Source organism: Tursiops truncatus, chromosome 16 (assembly GCF_011762595.2).
Source record: "Tursiops truncatus isolate mTurTru1 chromosome 16, mTurTru1.mat.Y, whole genome shotgun sequence".
In the NCBI taxonomy this organism is placed as follows: Eukaryota; Metazoa; Chordata; class Mammalia; order Artiodactyla; family Delphinidae; genus Tursiops; species Tursiops truncatus.
Window position 1 is genome coordinate 61,693,839 of NC_047049.1, and position 17,402 is coordinate 61,711,240.

General features: G+C 41.1%; 1 protein-coding gene and 1 long non-coding RNA gene across 7 annotated transcripts; one reads left to right on the forward strand and one right to left on the reverse strand.

The window, feature by feature from the left end:
• Nucleotides 1-69: 69 nt before the first annotated feature.
• Nucleotides 70-12,562, forward strand: SAR1A (secretion associated Ras related GTPase 1A). Of its 6 annotated transcripts, XM_073793718.1 has the most exons (9): nt 74-194; nt 597-657; nt 3,611-3,753; nt 3,993-4,062; nt 4,197-4,316; nt 4,747-4,812; nt 7,848-7,951; nt 11,060-11,191; nt 12,406-12,562. In XM_073793718.1, the coding sequence occupies exons 4-9, from the start codon at nt 4,005-4,007 to the stop codon at nt 12,520-12,522; spliced, it is 597 nt and encodes a 198-aa protein (XP_073649819.1). In that variant the 5' UTR covers nt 74-194; nt 597-657; nt 3,611-3,753; nt 3,993-4,004; the 3' UTR covers nt 12,523-12,562. The 6 variants fall into 6 exon arrangements, with proteins under 6 accessions (XP_004324995.1, XP_073649819.1, XP_019791711.1 ...); XM_019936152.3 differs by lacking the exon at nt 3,611-3,753 and having other exon boundaries at nt 3,989-4,062; XM_073793721.1 differs by lacking the exon at nt 597-657 and having other exon boundaries at nt 76-194.
• A 374-nt stretch (nt 12,563-12,936) lies between these two features.
• LOC117308546 (uncharacterized) lies at nt 12,937-17,320 on the reverse strand. The gene is made up of 2 exons (XR_004522622.2): nt 16,680-17,320; nt 12,937-16,204 (listed from the first exon to the last, which is right to left on the reverse strand). It is a non-coding gene; the product is annotated as an uncharacterized lncRNA (long non-coding RNA).
• Between the last annotated feature and the right edge of the window lie 82 nt (nt 17,321-17,402).

Below are 17,402 nucleotides of genomic sequence, written 5' to 3' on the forward strand. Positions count from 1 at the left end.
GCTGGTAGGGCGGCACCGGGTGTCAGAGCGACGTGACGCTGCGAAGGGGCGGGGGCGAGCACGCGCCCGGAAGTCCCGGGGGAGGAGGTGTTACGTATATCCGGCGAGTAGGTGGCGGTCTGCGGTGCTTCTGGGCTCTGTGCTCTGAGGGAGGGTCCAAGCCGCCCGCCGCCGCCGGAGGAGCCCCTTAGGCCGTGAGTCGGGGACCGCGGCGAAGGAGGGAGCCGGGGCCGGAGGGGCTGGGGTGGCCGGCGGAGAGGGTCGGGGCGGAGGCCGGCGCAGGCGGGATTTTGGGGGGGGAAGTGACACGCAGGCGGTTCTGTGGGGCCGCGGGACTCGTTCTGGGCGGGGACGGGCCGGCTTGGCCGGGTCTGCTCGGTCCCCTGCCGGCCTCTCGGGTATCGGGTCCATCAGCATTCCGCTCGGGGGTTTTGCAGCTGCTGGGCAGGATAACAGTTTTCCTGTCGGTACGGTGCGCTCTGGTTTACGAATCGGCTTCATATCCCCTGTCTCGGATGAGCTTCAGCCCTCGGTGGGGTGGATTGAAGTCCTTGATGATTATCCTTTTTTTTTTTTATTTTATTTTTATTTTACAGATTCGGGGACTAAGGCTCGTTGAGGCACAGTGAATTGCCCAAGGCCCCGCAGATAGCAAGTGTGAGCGTTCGAACCAGATCTCCTGGCTCCTAGTCCAGGGCTCTCCCCACCCCCACTTCAGCTGTGTGTTATCATCTGCTGCTGTCCTGGGTCGAACCCCGTGTTTTCTTCTTCCACTTCCCCCTTTTTCCCCTCTCTCTTCAGTGCATGGAAAAAAATCTCTGTTAGTATTCTCCCTTGTTCTCGTCTTTTCTCCTTTACCGCGGTGCATCTGCTTAGGTTTTGACAGGGGGCTTTACAGAGTTTTGACGTTTACTCTGCAGCCAAGCAGAGTTTACTCTGCAGCCAAGCATGAATAAGCATGCTCTGAGCATGAATAAGAAGTAATGAGTATGTATAAGAAGTGATGCATAGATTTTTTATTGGTTAATTGTCAGTCTAGTGCTCCTCCTTTTTATTTATTTGAATCAGTTAGTCCTGAAATTTGCAAATGTTAGTTTTAGGTACGTTGGCAGTGCTTTTGTTGGTAGTTAGAGCCCTTAGATTGTAGTCTAATTTGCCATAAGGTGCCATAAGGTGGTAAAGTGGATCAAGGATAGAAAAGGAATAAAATGCTAGTTATTAATATATCGTTCAGAAGTTGTGATGAGTTGTAAGGAAGAAAACAGCAGGTTATTATCTGTGTAGTTGGTGGTTTAAGGAAGCTTTATGTTTTTTTAAAGCATTTTTGTGATTTGCATTGGAATTTTATGTGATATTAACAGGAAGAGCTTTGGCTTTGGCATTAAAAGAGGAGGGTTTAAGTCCTGGCATTGTTACTTTTTCAGCTGAGCAGTCTTGGTTAAGCTAGCTAATCTAGGACCATCAGCATCCTCATCTTGTTAAATGAGGCTAAGGATTCCTACCTCATAGGGTTGGTGTGAGGCTGAAATGAGATATATGTGCAGGCACTGTATAAACTGAAAAATTACTCACGAGGGGGTACAAAGCCTAAGATCTCAAGGATGGAGGAGCCATCAGAGACATTTCCTTAACTTTGGGTAACAATACAGTGCAACTCTTTGGGTCCAGTAAGGGGTTTTATTATTTTTTAACATCACCTGAAGAGTTTCTTCAAGTACTTTCCGTAGATCATTTTGGAGGGAAGAATTATGGGACTTTTAAAGCAAGGATGTCAAGGGAGAATAAATTGGAAAGTCAAAGTAGTTCAGTTAACCGTGAAAAATTCCCTAAAATGGGCTGTTCCCCTTGTCACCTTGGGAGAATTTATCTAGTTGGGAATACTTCTAAAATGATGTAGTAAAACTTTACAAACTATCTAGAAAGTAATGACTGCAAACCAGTGTAATATAAATGAATATATAAGTGTTGGGTTTTAAAGTCGTAATCATTGGGAGTGACCTTAATGAGAGGTGCTCTCTAAAGGTGAGCCCTGCTTCTCCAAGTAGTAGCCGGAGAAAATAGAGAAGGATGACTGGTGTGGTGGGATTGCAGAGGAGAGGCACATTGTTCTTTTACTTAACCTGCAGTGGAAACTTAAGCACAGGAACTTTGTAAGTATATTTAAGTCATTGGACTTCTTAAAGTAGAGACAAGGTTTCCGGACAAAACTATTATTTAACATACTAAATTTGGTTTTTCTGCCAAAATATATTTTGATGTTACTGAAGAGGGGAAAAAACCTTATTTAGTATCCTTTTTTGGTTTTGGCTGCACAGCGCAGCATGCAGAATTTCCCTGAACAGAGATTGAACCCGTGCCCCTGCAGTGGAAGTACGGAGTCTTAACCACTGGACCACTGGGGAAATTCTAGGATCTTTCTATAAAAGCTTTTTCCTTCAGTCTCCATCCCACCCAAACTCCCAAGCTTCATTTGGCCCTTCTATGGTAAGAGCCATAGAAGATAAGCACTAAAGCAGTCCCTAAAGTTTACATGTGAGGCCACAGGCCTGATTTTAAAAAAACGCAGTAATTGGATGAAAAAGAAAATTAACACACACTGTCTCCATTTTTCAATTTCTTCTTCATCTAGCATTCTTTGAATGAAGAATATAGGTGGGTTTTTGTGGCTAACCCTTTTACAGTAAACTTCTGTTTACTTTTTTTTTTTTTGGTGTGTGTGTGTGGTACACGGGCCTCTCACTGTTGTGGCCTCTCCTGTTGCGGAGCACAGGCTCCAGACGCGCAGGCTCAGTGGCCATGGCTCACGGGCCCAGCTGCTTCGCGGCATGTGGGATCCTCCCGGACCGGGGCACGAACCCGCGTGCCCTGCGTCGGCAGGCGGACTCTCAACCACTGCGCCACCAGGGAAGCCCTGTTTACTTTTTTTTAAAAACAAAACTTCAGCAAATTTGTTTGATAACAGTTGGCCACCTTGTGTTCAGGTGTTCTTGCTGATGAAGAGGAGTGAAAATGGGGGATCATCCTTTTTTCTGCACCAAATCTGAGATACTGAGGCAGAAGTTCAGTGTGATCAGGACATGCTGACTCTGAGAAACCTTAACACCCACCATTAGCTCTAGATCCTACCCTCTTAACATTCAGAGGTCCTCTTGCTTATTCCCCAGTGTATGTAGACCTTTTAGGAGCTTCGGGTCATCTTCTGTTTTGTCTAGGCTTATGGGAAACAGTAGAAAAAGTGGTGTTAATATCAGTATTGAGGTATGTACTTGGCTAGGAACCTACCTGTATGCCCTGAATGAGTATTGTTATTTTAAGGAAGTCCATATTTGTAAAATGGGTTAGGTAGGTGTTGATTATTCACATTATGATCGGATTCTCTTATCTCTTCATGGCTCTCCATTATAGTGATATCATCTTTTTTTAAGTTGAGATACATATTATAAGAGGGGTTAAACAAATATTAAGAAGAGATAGCATTGGTAAATGGAGCAGTGCAAATTGTGCCAGCCAGTAGGATTTTGGTGACCTTGTTTTTTAGAGTTGTTTGCAAGGATGGGTTAATATGCTTTTCATTCAGGTTAATATGCCTTTATTCTTATTTTCTACTTAGTGCATCATTGTGACATTTTGATCCAGATTATTGATGGGGCTGATTTCCTAGAAGTTTTGCTAACTGGTAGACAGCAGTGGTGTATCTAGGGAATGCGAATGAGCAGCTGCCTGGAGGAGTGAATCACACAGCAAAGGAGGAAAGTATCTTTAACTCCTAGTCTTCTGAGTATCATAGATTGGAAACGTAGAAAACCAGAAGTTTGTGCAGATCTGAGGACCCCAGAGACTTCCCTCCAGAGTGCACAATCCTTTGTTTTCTTATGCCCCAAAACATGGGACTGTAAACATGCATCAGGGCCAGTGAATGAGAGTTAACTTCTCCGAAATATACTAGCATTCAGAAAGCTAATGTTTGCTGCTTTCCTATTTTATACAGGTAGTAAGCATTAATAATGTCTTTCATCTTTGAGTGGCTCTACAATGGCTTCAGCAGTGTGCTCCAGTTCCTAGGTAAAGCCATTTCCTTGAAATATATCATAGGTTTCAAACTATGTGTATTTCCTGTAACCATTTAAATGTTGATACAAGTAGGCTTTGGTGTGTAGAGAGAAAATTATGTTAACTTTTGGTTTTTTCTTTTTTAGGACTCTACAAGAAATCTGGAAAACTTGTATTCTTGGGTTTAGACAATGCAGGCAAAACCACTCTTCTACACATGCTCAAAGATGACAGATTGGGCCAACATGTTCCAACATTACATCCGAGTAGGTTTGAAAATACCCGGTGACCTTTTGATATTTGAGGGTCAGTGTCAGGGCTGTAGGATGAATCCCAAGTTGATTCAGTTCTGTTATTAACTGAAGCCCCAAAAGACAGCTTACTTGAAAAAAATTCCTTATAGTATACACTCAGGTCAAATACCCATAAATCTAAACCTCTGGAACTTTGTCACTATCTGTTCTCACTAGTCCTGCAATGGGACACATCTCCCATATCTACTTCTAAGGAGCAGCAAACACCTTGGAGGAAAAGAGACTTGTTGGCTTTTTAGAATTATTTAAGAGTGTTTTCACCGTTGTATCCTTTTCTTTACATAGTGAAAGCTTCATTAGGTTTTGCATTTGTATTGGATTAGAATACTGGTAGTTGGGCCTTGTTGGATGGAGAAGTTTATTTTCTTCCTTTATTTTTCAGCATCAGAAGAGCTGACAATTGCTGGAATGACTTTTACAACTTTTGATCTTGGTGGGCATGAACAAGGTAAGAGATGGTTCAGTGGAAGGGTGGTTGACTTCTGGTTCATTTTGTTCCCCTTTTTTAAAGCAGTGTGTCATATATACCTTTTAAATTGCTTGAGATCTTACTTAATGAAGTTGTTTTATTCACTTATTTTTAAGTAATTTCAAACTTGCCAAAAGTTGCATAAATAATACAGAGAACTCCCCTCCTTTATAACTTTTGCCCAAATTTATTAGTCTCCCTCTCTGTGTAAAACATGTTAATATTTATTTTTCTTGACCCTTTTGTGAGTTCATCATGTTCTTTTACTCCTTAAATACTTTAATGCATGTTTCCTAATAACAGGAATATTCCCTTATATAATCATAATAATTATCAGACCCAGGAAGCTTTATTTGTCTACTCTATAGTGTATATTCCCTTTTTTTGTCATTTGTTCTAATAATCTCCTTTATAGCATTTTTCCTCTTATGCAAGATCCATTACAGTATCACATATTGAATTTAATCATGTCTTTCTTGTATCTGTTATTCAATGGAGTTAAAGTATGTAGGAAATTAAGTTATTTGTAAGTAATTTTAAATTTGTCAAAAGTTGCAAAAATAATACAGTGACTATTTGTGACCACCGTGATCTGAATTGATTTTTTGTATACTCTCCCCATTTTGGGCCGTTGGTGGAACATTTTCTTCTGCCTTCTTGCTCTCCATTTGGTTCCCAGTTCTTGTCAGGTGTTTTGGAGATATGCAGAATGGGGCATCTTTATCCGATCAATGCCCACTTTACATTTGGCAAGACTCTAGGCTTAGGAGTAAAACATTTAAGATGTGGGAATAAATATTCTGGGACGGTAGAAGAAAGAACCTATTGAGATTCTGTCAGGTTTACTCATTTGTTATTAAATTGAGTTGAGATGTCTCCTTTTGGAGCATTATGTTATTAGGTTGAATCTAATACAGTTTTTTTTAAAGTGTAGTTTAAAAAAAGTAGAATATTGGTAATTGTAAATGTAAAGTCAGATAATTTTAGCTAGAAGGCTGAGAAGAGATCCAAATAATTTTATAGTCAGTGATTTCATTAACGTATAATTACATTTATTTTATTCATTTATTATTTATATCCTACAAAATCATTTATGTAGTATGAGCACCATCACATAAAATACCTATACAGAAGAAAGATTGAAAGAAAGTACACAGAAACATTAGCAGTGGCTGTGTATTGATGGAGGATTATAGATTATCTTGTTTCCTTTTTTTCTTTAATGAGCTTGTATTATTTCCATTTGGGTAGGGATGGGTGTATGGTCTCTTTTCTGCTTCTTTCAAAAGTATTTGTAACTGCTTACAAATTTAAATTCAGAGATAACACAGTTATAAGCTGAACTGAGACCATCTGGAGAATGCAGAAGGAGTAGGTGTTTTTAGACACCTGAACTGGGAATTGTGTATTATTTGGTGTGATAAATTTAGCTTTCAGGTTTTGATAGAGAAGGGAAATGCGTTTTTGTACAGATGGTCCCCAACTTAATGATGGTTCGACTTAAGATTTTTTGACTTTATCGTGATGCAAAAGTGATACGTATTCAGTAGAAACTGTACTTCAGATTTTGAATTTTGATCTTTTTCCAGGCTAGCCACGTATGGTATTGTACCATACATAGTCTCTCATCATGCTGGGCAGTTCCCAGTCAGCCATGTGATCCTGAGGGTAAACAACTGATATACTTACAACCATTCTGCACCAATGCAACCATTCTCTTTTCCACTTTCAGTACAGTGTTCAATAAATTACATGAGAGATTCAACACATTATAAAATAGGTTTTGTGTTAGATGATTTTGCCCAACTGTAGGCTGATGTAAGTGTTCTGAGCACTTTTAAGGTAGGCTGGGCTAAGCTCTGTTTGGTAGGTGTATTAAATGCATTTTCGACTTATGAGATTTTCAATTTACGATCGATTTATCGGGACATAACCCCATTGTTAGTCAAGAAAAATCTGTACATAGTTCTGTTTTGTTTAAGGAAAATTTACTTAACAGAAACACTTTTTCATGATAACCTAGCCACCATTTTACACAAATTACTAAAATGCTATACATTTGGAGGTTTCCTTTTTTTTTTGGTATAACTTAAAAATTTTAACTTATGCAAGTAGTCCAGGATCAATGTCACAAATTCAGTATACAATCAGTATTCAAATATGGGAGGTAAAAGTGAAATTCCCCAACCTCCCCTTCCCAGTCCCACTCTTCAGAGGTAACCATTGTTAAATGTTTGATGATTTTAGACACCGAGAGATGCTTCCTTAATCATCCCATTGAAAGGACCAGAAACGAATGGCTTAGAAATTATAATACAATTAAAGCATTACTTCCCAGACCATTATCATTTCATGTCATAAACAAAAAAATAAAATTTATAGGGCACACTGGGTTAAATAAGGAAACTGAGGTAATTGGCCTGGGAACTTCAACCACCTGTCAAGCCTAGTCTCCCTATGGGCTGCGTGGATGAATGTGTCAGTACGCTTACACATTGGTTACTTAGGAACACATTGGTTACTTGGGACGAAAGTTATATTGAAAAGTAATTTGCATCCTGATATTTTAACTCAGAGGTTGCAAACTAAAATGGCTCCAGGGGTGAGGTAGGTCATTTAAGTGAGTGAAATTGGGAGTAAGTAGGGAGTGGTGGTAACTTTTTCAGACTGAAGAACTGAGACCTCATCTAAAGGGGTAGCCACCACTGAGTTCCAGCTGATTATTATCCATCCGGCATGTGGATAGATAGGCATGGGATATCCAGATGTTGCACTTTTTCAGAAAGTCAGGCAGAAAACCTTGATTTTCAGATTTTAAAAAATCAGATTCAGTTCATGGACCATCAGTTTATATCCTCTGTTCTGACTTAATATTGGCTAGGGTTTGGAGAATCTATACAGAGTCTAATGCTATTGAAACCTGGCCAGGATTTGTCTACTTTATAGACCATTAGGTTATTCATTTTCAGTACATATGTTTTTAAATTGATGTAACTGCAAACTTTGTCTTTTAGCCCGTCGAGTTTGGAAAAATTATCTCCCCGCAATTAATGGGATTGTCTTTCTGGTGGACTGTGCAGATCATCCTCGACTCATGGAATCCAAAGTTGAGCTTAATGTATGTTTATATTTTTTCCTTTCTTGGCCTCTGTTTAAGAAATACAGCTCAGTAGTGCTAATACTTAATCATTCCAGTTAACATTTGGTAAAAGTCCTAGTTGCAGGAAGAAAGTGTTTTAAAATCTAAGACATTGCTTTTCGATGTTCTGAGGAAACTTGGCTTGAACATGAGTAAATTAACTTTGCTTATATCTATCATAGGGTGACTCTTTGTGCAGTTTGCTCAGGACACTCCTCAGTTAATGCCTGTTTTCCCAGCATAATTAACGTCTTTCCCTTTCACATAGCACATATGTTCACTGTTTATGAAGTGTTGGCATAGTGAAACCTTAAAGGAGATATTAGTGTTCTTTGCGTTTTTGAATCTGTGTTCTCAGGTTGTGCCTGCCCACTCTTGCACTGAGTGACTTGTCAGACCTTAATAGTCTGTTCTGTCTTCAGTTTCAGTCACGTGCAGTGTTTGATACTAACTAGGACTCACCTCAAGTTTCTTCCTTTCTCAACATTGCATTTTCTTGGCTTGATAATTTCTGTAATGTTGCCTTTGTAATGCCTACTGTGTTACCCTGTGCCTTAGTCTTTCTCTTTGATTTACAACTCTCTCTCTGCATTTTTGTTCCTGGCAATTTGAACCTCTCAGGTTTAAGTATGTTTGTTGAATCTGAAGCTCTAGTCTCATGGAGAATCGCCTACAGGGCAGTCCTTCCCTTACTTGACCCCTTGGCACTGGTCATTCTCTCTCTAAATTCCCCTTTACATTCTTGGTTTTGGTGCTTTCTCTCTGGCTGATACTTCTCAGACTCTTTCACAAGCACCCATTCCCCTGCTTAGCCCTTAAATCTTGGTGCTTTCCCAGGCTGGTCCAGGCTTCTTCCATTCCTTCATCTGCAACCCACATGCCAGTGACTCCCAGATGGATTTCTCTTGTTTAAACCTCTCTTGTGCTGCAGCCTCATACATAATGCTACTTATTAGAAACTCTACCTACCATTTCTGTTCTCCCAGAATGGAACTGTTCATTTTCCCTCATCTACGTGGACATGCAGTGAATTACTGTAGATTCCACCACCACCCTGCCATATACTAATGCTGGAAGGAACTTACTCAGACTTGTCTTTGCCCTACTTAATATTCTTGAATAGGTCTCTTACCACTTTGGTGATAAAATCCACAGATCTTTTGCTTAGCACATAAGATCTTTCATGATCTTTCCTCGTTTATTTCTTCAGCTTTTCTCTCTATTGCCTACCTTGATCTACATTCCAAACTTAGATAACAACTTGTTTTCCCTTGCGTATGCAGAAGTAACTGTCTCTGCCTGGTTTTCTCACCTGACCCTTACCCCATTTTGCTGGTAAATTTCTAAATGCCCTTTTAAGAGATTTCAGAGTTCAGGTATGACTGCTTCTGGGAAGCCTTCTCTGACCTCTCAGACTGTTAAACTCTCCATCTTATCAGTGTCTGTTGTCTTTGCTGATTTTCTTTTAGGACTCTCCCATCAGACTGTGAACTTAGATGGTAGGGACCTTGTCTTATTTCTTTGTGAAACCCCTGTACCTAGTAAAGCCTCGGGCACATAATACGCACTTTGTTAGTATTTAATGAATGAATGACATTCTTACTCTGATTTTGTATAACATTTCCTGGAACTTGAGATGTTCAAAGTAGGTTTCTCTTCAACTCTGCTCTTCTTTCCTAGCTTTTCCTGTCAGTGAAATAGATTCCCAGGCTTGAAATCTCTGCCAGCTTCGACTCCTGTGTTATCTGTCTTATCATTTAGATATCAGTCTCTTCACTTTTTTCTCCAGAATGCCTGCTGCACTATTCATTACATGCTGCTAGCTTAGGTTAGATCATCATCCCTTACCTGAGCACCACAGGTAGATACTATTTGCAAATTCATTGTACTAAAAGTGTAGATTCTATCTAATAATTTCTGGATTGGGGGTCTTTGGGATCTATTGTAGCTGACTTCTCAGACTGGCACTAATGCTTGTCATCCCTTCCCAACCCATTTACTCTGTCAACACATGTCACCATAAATGCTTTAATCCAGCCAGGTGATACTCCATGTGGCTTCCTGAATTCTTTTCCTGCTGTAAAGCCATTGCTTATATTCTTCCTTCTTTGGATTCTGCCTGTCCACACGCTGCCCCTCCTTCAGAGTCCAGTTTAGTTTCCACATCTTCACTAAGACTTTCCTCAAGCCCACATTGCCATTTTATTTTCCTGAACGTCTTTTAATATTTATATTCTCTTCCTATTCATTGCAACACTTAATCATCCACTTGCCTTGCTTTGCTGACAGATGAATATAGAGTGAGGATTTCTTGAGCCAGGGATATGTCTTACCTTTCCTTTTTTTTTAAATTTTATTTATTTATTTATGGCTGTGTTGGGTCTTCGTTTCTGTGCGAGGGCTTTCTCTAGTTGCGGCAAGCAGGGGCCACTCTTCATCGCAGTGCGCGGGCCTCTCACTATCGCAGCCTCTCTCGTTGCGGAGTACAGGCTCCAGATGCGCAGGCTCAGTAGTTGTGGCTCACAGACCCAGTTGCTCCGTGGCATGTGGGATCTTCCCAGACCAGGGCTCGAACCCGTGTCCCCTGCATTGGCAGGCAAATTCTCAACCACTGTGCCACCAGGGAAGCCCCTTACCTTTCCTTTTGTCTTCCTCTCAGTGTCAGAGATAGTGCTTTGTGCACATGGGACATCTAGTGTATATCTGGGGACTCTGGTAGTCATCTTTGAGGCTCTGTAGCCAGAGCTTTGTTCTTCTAGGACAGTGCTCAGGGGAGAGCTGAGGATGGCTTGTGGCTGAGTGATTTAGCTCAGAGTTAAGGTTGGGCAGTTTTGCTGCCTTGCAAATAGACACAGCTTTACATTATAATTGTTTTGAAGCTGTTAGGGGATTTCTAACTAATGTCAAGGTAATTTTTAGGGGCTATAATGTCAAGATTAACTTTTAGTTAATCACTCAGGTATAAATATGGTCAGATTTTCACTTTACATTTGATACCTTATAGACAAGTGAAAGTCAAAGTTGTTTTCATTATTTGGTGGGCTTTTATAGATTCCTCACTCAACCCATTTTTTATCTTGTCTTTAGGCTTTAATGACTGATGAAACAATATCCAACGTGCCAATCCTTATCTTGGGTAACAAAATTGACAGAACAGATGCAATCAGTGAAGAAAAACTGCGTGAGATATTTGGGCTTTATGGACAGACCACAGGAAAGGCAAGAGAAGAATCTTCAGGGGACATATTATAAAGGAAATTCACAGCTTGTGAAACATTCATGTTGTGCTATCTAGATTTTACTTGTCTTTCAAAAGTAACTGGGCTTAGTATTTGTTTAACTAGAGGTGATTTTAGACTCTCTCAAGGCAGGAGCATGTTCTTTTTTTAACTGTTTTCTAATGAGAGTTTCCTCGGGTATATAAGGATGAAGGAAATGGTAGAAAAAGCAAACTTGTCATTTTAAGAATTTTCTGACTGTCTTTCAAATCCAGTTCTGAGAAATCAATTTTGAAAGCCCTCCTTAGCCAGAAATTTTTTTCCACTGGAAATTTCAGATTATGAAGAGTGATCATTTATATCACTTTCCAAGCATTGAAATCAGAGCACTGGGTTATCCTCAGTGCTCCTTGCTGAAAGAGGTAGGACTGTTACCTCTATTTTGAAGATGAGGAAACTCTGAGAGTTATTGGATCAGGTCTACACAGCAAGTCAGTGATGGAATCAGGAATAGAACCCAAGTCTTCCAGGTCAGTAGGTTATGCTGTTTCCAGTAGGAAGGAGAACCCTGTTGCAGAAAAGTATGCTTGGGAGAGAAAAATCTAGAACAGCCATAATTACAGGAATCCTGGTCTTTTGGGCTTGGGGTTTTGGCATATTTTATTTTTTTAAATGTCCTTTTCTGGGATCTTTAACTTCCTGACTTTTTTGCATGGCTCCTTAGTCTTGCTTCTTCTTGGTTATCTAGTTCTTTCTAGAAATGCTTCCTTTAATTAATTAAGTTTTCCCTCTTACAGGCACATGAATTTTTAATTTTCTTAATGTAACCTGTCATTAGTGTATATTTCTGAATGCTTGTGTTAATGAGGATGTCCTTATGTCTAAGGAGTCCTGGATTTCTTTTGTCCATGAAAGAGCCTGCTGGTTCTGTGGGTCCCAGTGGCCTTTTTCTTGGTTTGCTGCCATAGCTTTCCAGATGCATGTTGGTGTGTTCAAAGCAAAGGCTCTTCACAATGAGAGGGAGAACCTGGTAATAGGACTGGGCTGCTTATCTGTCCTGAAAGCACAAACCCCAATGGCCTTGACCACATTTCTGTAATTAATCCCTACTCAGATTTGCTTTTGAGGGAAAGAGAAAGTGATTTTTGTTGTCACCCTTTCAAGCTTTTCCACCTGGAGACACTAATGGACCTTTCTTGATTTTGCCTCCCCTAGGGGAATGTGACCCTGAAGGAGCTGAATGCCCGCCCTATGGAAGTGTTCATGTGCAGTGTGCTCAAGAGGCAAGGCTATGGCGAGGGCTTCCGTTGGCTCTCCCAGTATATTGACTGATGTTTGGACAGTGAAAATAAAAGAGTTTTACTTCTCTGGACTGATCCTATTCACAGCTTCCTCATGAACTTTTCTAATAGAACAAGGAAAGCTCTCCAACCATGTCTGGCGTTGAGAAGCCAAGAGTCTCTGTCAGCTCTCTCATCGCCCAGTGGTGACATGTGCTCTTCTCCACACTGTTGGGAGGTAACGCTGCCCCACGTGCTGGTGCAGGTCAGCACCCCGGGACTTGGAAGTGGCAGGATTTGCCAGGTAGAGCTGTGTGCCATCATGGAGCACCTGGAAAGAAAAACACGTCTCACCACTGTGGTTGATTTCAAAAGAAAGTGATTCTATTTTTTAAAGAAAGTGTTATTAGTGTAATTGGTGACCCTCCTAATAACTTTTTGAGTTCACAATTTACTTGGTCCAGAGTTTGCTTTTTTTTTTTTTTAACTAGTGAATGGCATTTAGATACTTCATAAAATTATGCACAGATACACGTTGGAGGCCAGGGCTCAGTCAAATGAACAGCAGGCTGGTGAGAGAGGCTCCCCTCTCACTAACTGCCTTGTAGTAGGTGGCACCACCTTGTACACAGAGCACTAGGAAAGGGCAGAACCCCGGCCGTGCAGTTAAGGCCAGTTCCCACAGTCTCAGGCTACCGTCATTCCTCATCCCAGCATGCATAGCAGATTGTTCACTGCGGAGGAGTTAATTGTAGAGTGGGTTGTTATTATTTTTACTCATAAAGTTACAAATTTTAGCCAGTCTTTACTTTTATGTAGTTGTGAAATTTCATTTCCCTCTGTAGCACCTTTTTCATTTTCAGTCATAAAAGTGACTTTTGCCTCATGAAAGACTTGAGAACACATCCCTTGTTGTCACACACTGCAGGTGTGTCTCAGCCATTTTTGCAGATTCTAGGGGAAATTTTTCTGAATAGGAGAGTCACACAGGATGAAGTTAACAGCTTAAGGGCTCTTAATTCTGTGAGTTGAGAACTTAAAAATCTGGTATTGTAGCATTTGTTTGAATCTAGGAAAGATTCATTCATTGGGCTTTAAAATTTCCACTTGCAGAATTTGGTTTCTTTATTGGACTCTTCATGAGCTCTATTTTTTTAAATTGGTTATCAACTTATTTTTGATGTTAAAGGTTAACATCTGTAGCTTTTCCAGATTTTTTGGGGTGGGGTGGGGGGGTCTTAGGAAATTGCCTTTCTCCAGTCCAGAAATAATCTGGGGAAACTCTAAGCCAAGAACTTTGTGTTGAGCTGTTCTTTTGGGCCAGCATCACTTGTCAGTAAGCACCTGGTATAAAAGCCTCAGCATCCCCAGTAGTGTGATGAGGATTATTTTTATAGCATTCCATTTTCCTAATGCCACGTGTGAAATTGGATTATCATGATCTTAACCAATATTTTACCCTTGTAATAAAGGATGAAGGGATAGGAGATGGTCTCCATGTGGGAGGATATCTTCATTCATTTTTCCTTTAATGAAAGATAAGAGGTATTTTCCTCAAAACTGAAAATTGTAATTCTGAGGTGTATTTGCAGAGGCCTGAACTAAATTCAGTGGATTGTTGCTTCTAATATGAGGGCGGGGAAGGTGTGGATAATGTATTCCTGGGGTGAGAGAGTATCGTTCTTTAGTTGGATTTCCCAGGTGAGTACTGAAGAATGTTTCCCATTCTTCAGTACTCACCTGTTGGGAAAGCATGCTTTTTCACTGCTAGGTACCAAATGCAGAGGCTCAGTGAAGTATAAAGCTGGGAAGAGCATGCCTTTCATTTATTAGCAAGCATAGCTGGTTTGGAAAGGGGTTAAAGCCTTAAGTGAACAAATCTAGCTAACAGTGAATGAACTAGGTAGTTAACTTGCATACTTCTAATTTTCTTTGGCTAAAGGTAACCCATACTTCTCTCTCCAGAGATACGAGAGGTATGATTGCTTCAGTGTTAGTTTTCTGGTTTTTGGTTTTTTTTTTTTATATTTGTCCCTAATCACTTTTTAGCAAGCTAGAAAACTGGATTCTACACAGGGCAGCTCTTTGTGAAGGTGGTTTATTTTGGCCACTGGAGAAAGAGTCGGGATTGAAAAATCAAGTGGCAGCAGTCTATTTCTTGTCCCACAGAAATAATATAGAGGAAAGAAGCCGCTGTGAGGAACTTGGCTCGACAGTTAGGGTCAGAGCTTTGTACTGGAACTCCCATGAATTGAGACTTTTCATTCTGTTTTATCAGAGTGCATATATGTCCTATTTCAGGAAAAGTAGAACAGTCATTTACAAAAGAAAGTCAATCTGTATCCTAAGCGTTTTAATAAAAAGTTAAAACAAATTTGGTATCTTGCTCCTTTTTTTGGCATTGGTTTGTTCTGAGTATGAACATAGCATGACATTTGTTGTGGGGGGTGTGGCAAAAGTTCTTCCATACTTACGGGAAGAAATATTTACAACGGGTATGAGAGACAGACTTTGCTACGGGGGGGGCATGGAGTATGGGTGGAAAGGCCAGGCCAATTTACACATTCCACTGGAAGTAATAAATTTAGTACCGTTTGAGAGCCTTAGAACATGCAGTGGTCCCAGGACTGGTGATCATTTATGCAACAGGAAGGACATGGCAGACTTTTGAACAAAATCTGTTAACATGCTAGCAAGGACTGGGTCCAGTTTAGCTGTGTTTCATCATTTGATACAAAATTGGAGAGAATCCGGTTGAATGCTACATTTGACAAAATAGAAGTAATGAAACCTGTGCTTGTGCATTTACTAGGCTTGTAGGAAGCTTTGCTTTTAAAAAACCCAAATGAGGTTCTAAAACTAAAGTACTGGAATAAAACAGAATGGGAAGCAAAATGCACCAGGTTCTTTTTGACTGAGTATTAAATTACTGGAGGCATCGAGATTGAAACTAACACAGTGGAATGATGCCATGGGTTTTACGCTTATATGGGTTTGTGTCATTTGAGTCAGAGCAGTACATGAAAATTAAAGGCTGAGTCAATGAGCCCAGCACTAGGGGGGTCTCACCTTGGCTGTTGACTGTGACTTGGGACTCCACTGTGATGTGCCGTAAACAAAAACATGCAAACAGTTCATGCTGGAGGCTTGGGCGTCATTAAGGGAGAATCACTGGACTCCAGAGAGAGAGAAGCAATTGCTAGGAAGTTGGATAGTTAATAGGTTTTACTGCGATCAAGCCATCTTCTATGTCAGAACCAAAAGAAGACAGTACCTGCTATAGGAAGACTGCTGATTTCAGTCCTGCCTCATGCTATAATGGATCATCATTCTCCTTTCTCAAACAGGTTTGTGTCACTGGGAGCACTGAGCATTACCTTGTGTTGTGCTTGGGATACACCAAGCAGTGTTAGTTTATTCAAAATTTTGAGGCAGAAAGGCTATGTAATTTAAGTAGTAATTGAATATTTTCATTAATGCTGACATAAATACGTATTAAAATAATCTTATTAAAATTACTTTAGTTGACATTGTGATAGACCTTCATAAAATGTCTAGCTTGTGGTGACTGCTTCAGGGATATCCTGCAGCCCCCCAAAACATACTTGTTCATGTTCCTCTGTCCTCAGGGTGACTTCACTGGAAAAGTAAGGATGTTTTATGTCAGGGTAGAGCAGGGATGGCAAACTACAGCTCATGGTCCAGATCTGGCCTGCTGCCTGTTTCTGTATGGCCTGTGAGAAAAATAAAAAAAAAAGAATGAAATTTTGTGACATGCCACAATTATATAAAATTCAAATTTCAGGGCCCATAAGTAAAATTTTATTGGAACACAGCCACCCCATTTCTTTAGCTTTTGCATGCTACAACAGCAGAGCTGAGTATTTAGGACAAAGAAGGTATGGCCCACAAAACCTCAGCTATTTATTTACACTCTGGCCTTCTACAGAAAAAGTGACCCCTGATCTAGATAAATCCTGGCTGATGGTTATAAATCATTATATGAAATGTGCATAATGCAAACTATAGGGTTGTGTAATTTAAAACTTTGACTTCAGCTACTGTTTATCATAGTTTTAAAATGCAATTTTTGGAGCAAATCCAGTTTCCATGAGTTATGTAGGGTGTGGCTTTGGCATCAGAAGACCAGAGGTGTAATCTTACGAGCTCCATTATCCCCCCTAGTGGATTACTGTACGGTTTACTTACAAAGTTTCAAAATACTGAACAGCTTTTTTATAATTATTAATTAATTAATTATTGGCTGTGTTGGGTCTTTGTTGCTGCACGCGGGCTTTCTTGAGTTGCTGCGAGCAGGGGCTACCCTTCGTTGCGGTGCGCGGGCTTCTCATTGCGGTGGCTTCTCTTGTTGCGGAGCACGGGCTCTAGGCGAGCGGGCTCAGTAGTTGTGGCACGTGGGCTGAGTAGTTGTGGCTCGCAGGCTCCAGAGCGCAGGCTCAGTAGTTATGGCGCACAGGCATAGTTGCTCCGCGGCAGGTGGGATCTTCCCGGACCAGGGCTCGCACCCGTGTCCCCTGCATTGGCAGGTAGATTCTTAACCTCTGCGACACCAGGGAAATCCCCTGAACGGCTTCTTTGCCCGTCTTATCCCAGGGATCAGAGGTCGGATGTCTCCTACACCTGGGCAGATACTGACAGGTCCTGGCAAGGCCTGGGCAAGTCTAGCCACCTCAGGGCGCATTTCTGTTCCCTTTCCTGAAGCTCAGCGAACAGAGACGAGACTAGGCTCCGAGGGACCAGAACGCCCCTATCTCCCAGTAAAGCCATATTCCTGTCACCCTCCCGTATCTCTTCCTCCAGTCCCGCTTCGCCCTCAACGTCGCACAGGTGACCTGAACCATCTAGGGCGCGGAAAGGCGGGGTCAGCCTCGGCAGCCAATCAGGGCTCGGCCCCTAGCCCAGCCAATCGGG

Coding starts and splice junctions, on each gene's coding strand:
- SAR1A (XM_004324947.4), top strand. CDS start 4,005: ATGTCTTTCATCTTTGAGTGGCTCTACAATGGCTTCAGCAGTGTGCTC. Junction 4,813..7,847: donor TCTTGGTGGGCATGAACAAG/GTAAGAGATGGT, acceptor TTTGTCTTTTAG/CCCGTCGAGTTTGGAAAAAT. Junction 11,192..12,405: donor ATGGACAGACCACAGGAAAG/GCAAGAGAAGAA, acceptor TGCCTCCCCTAG/GGGAATGTGACCCTGAAGGA.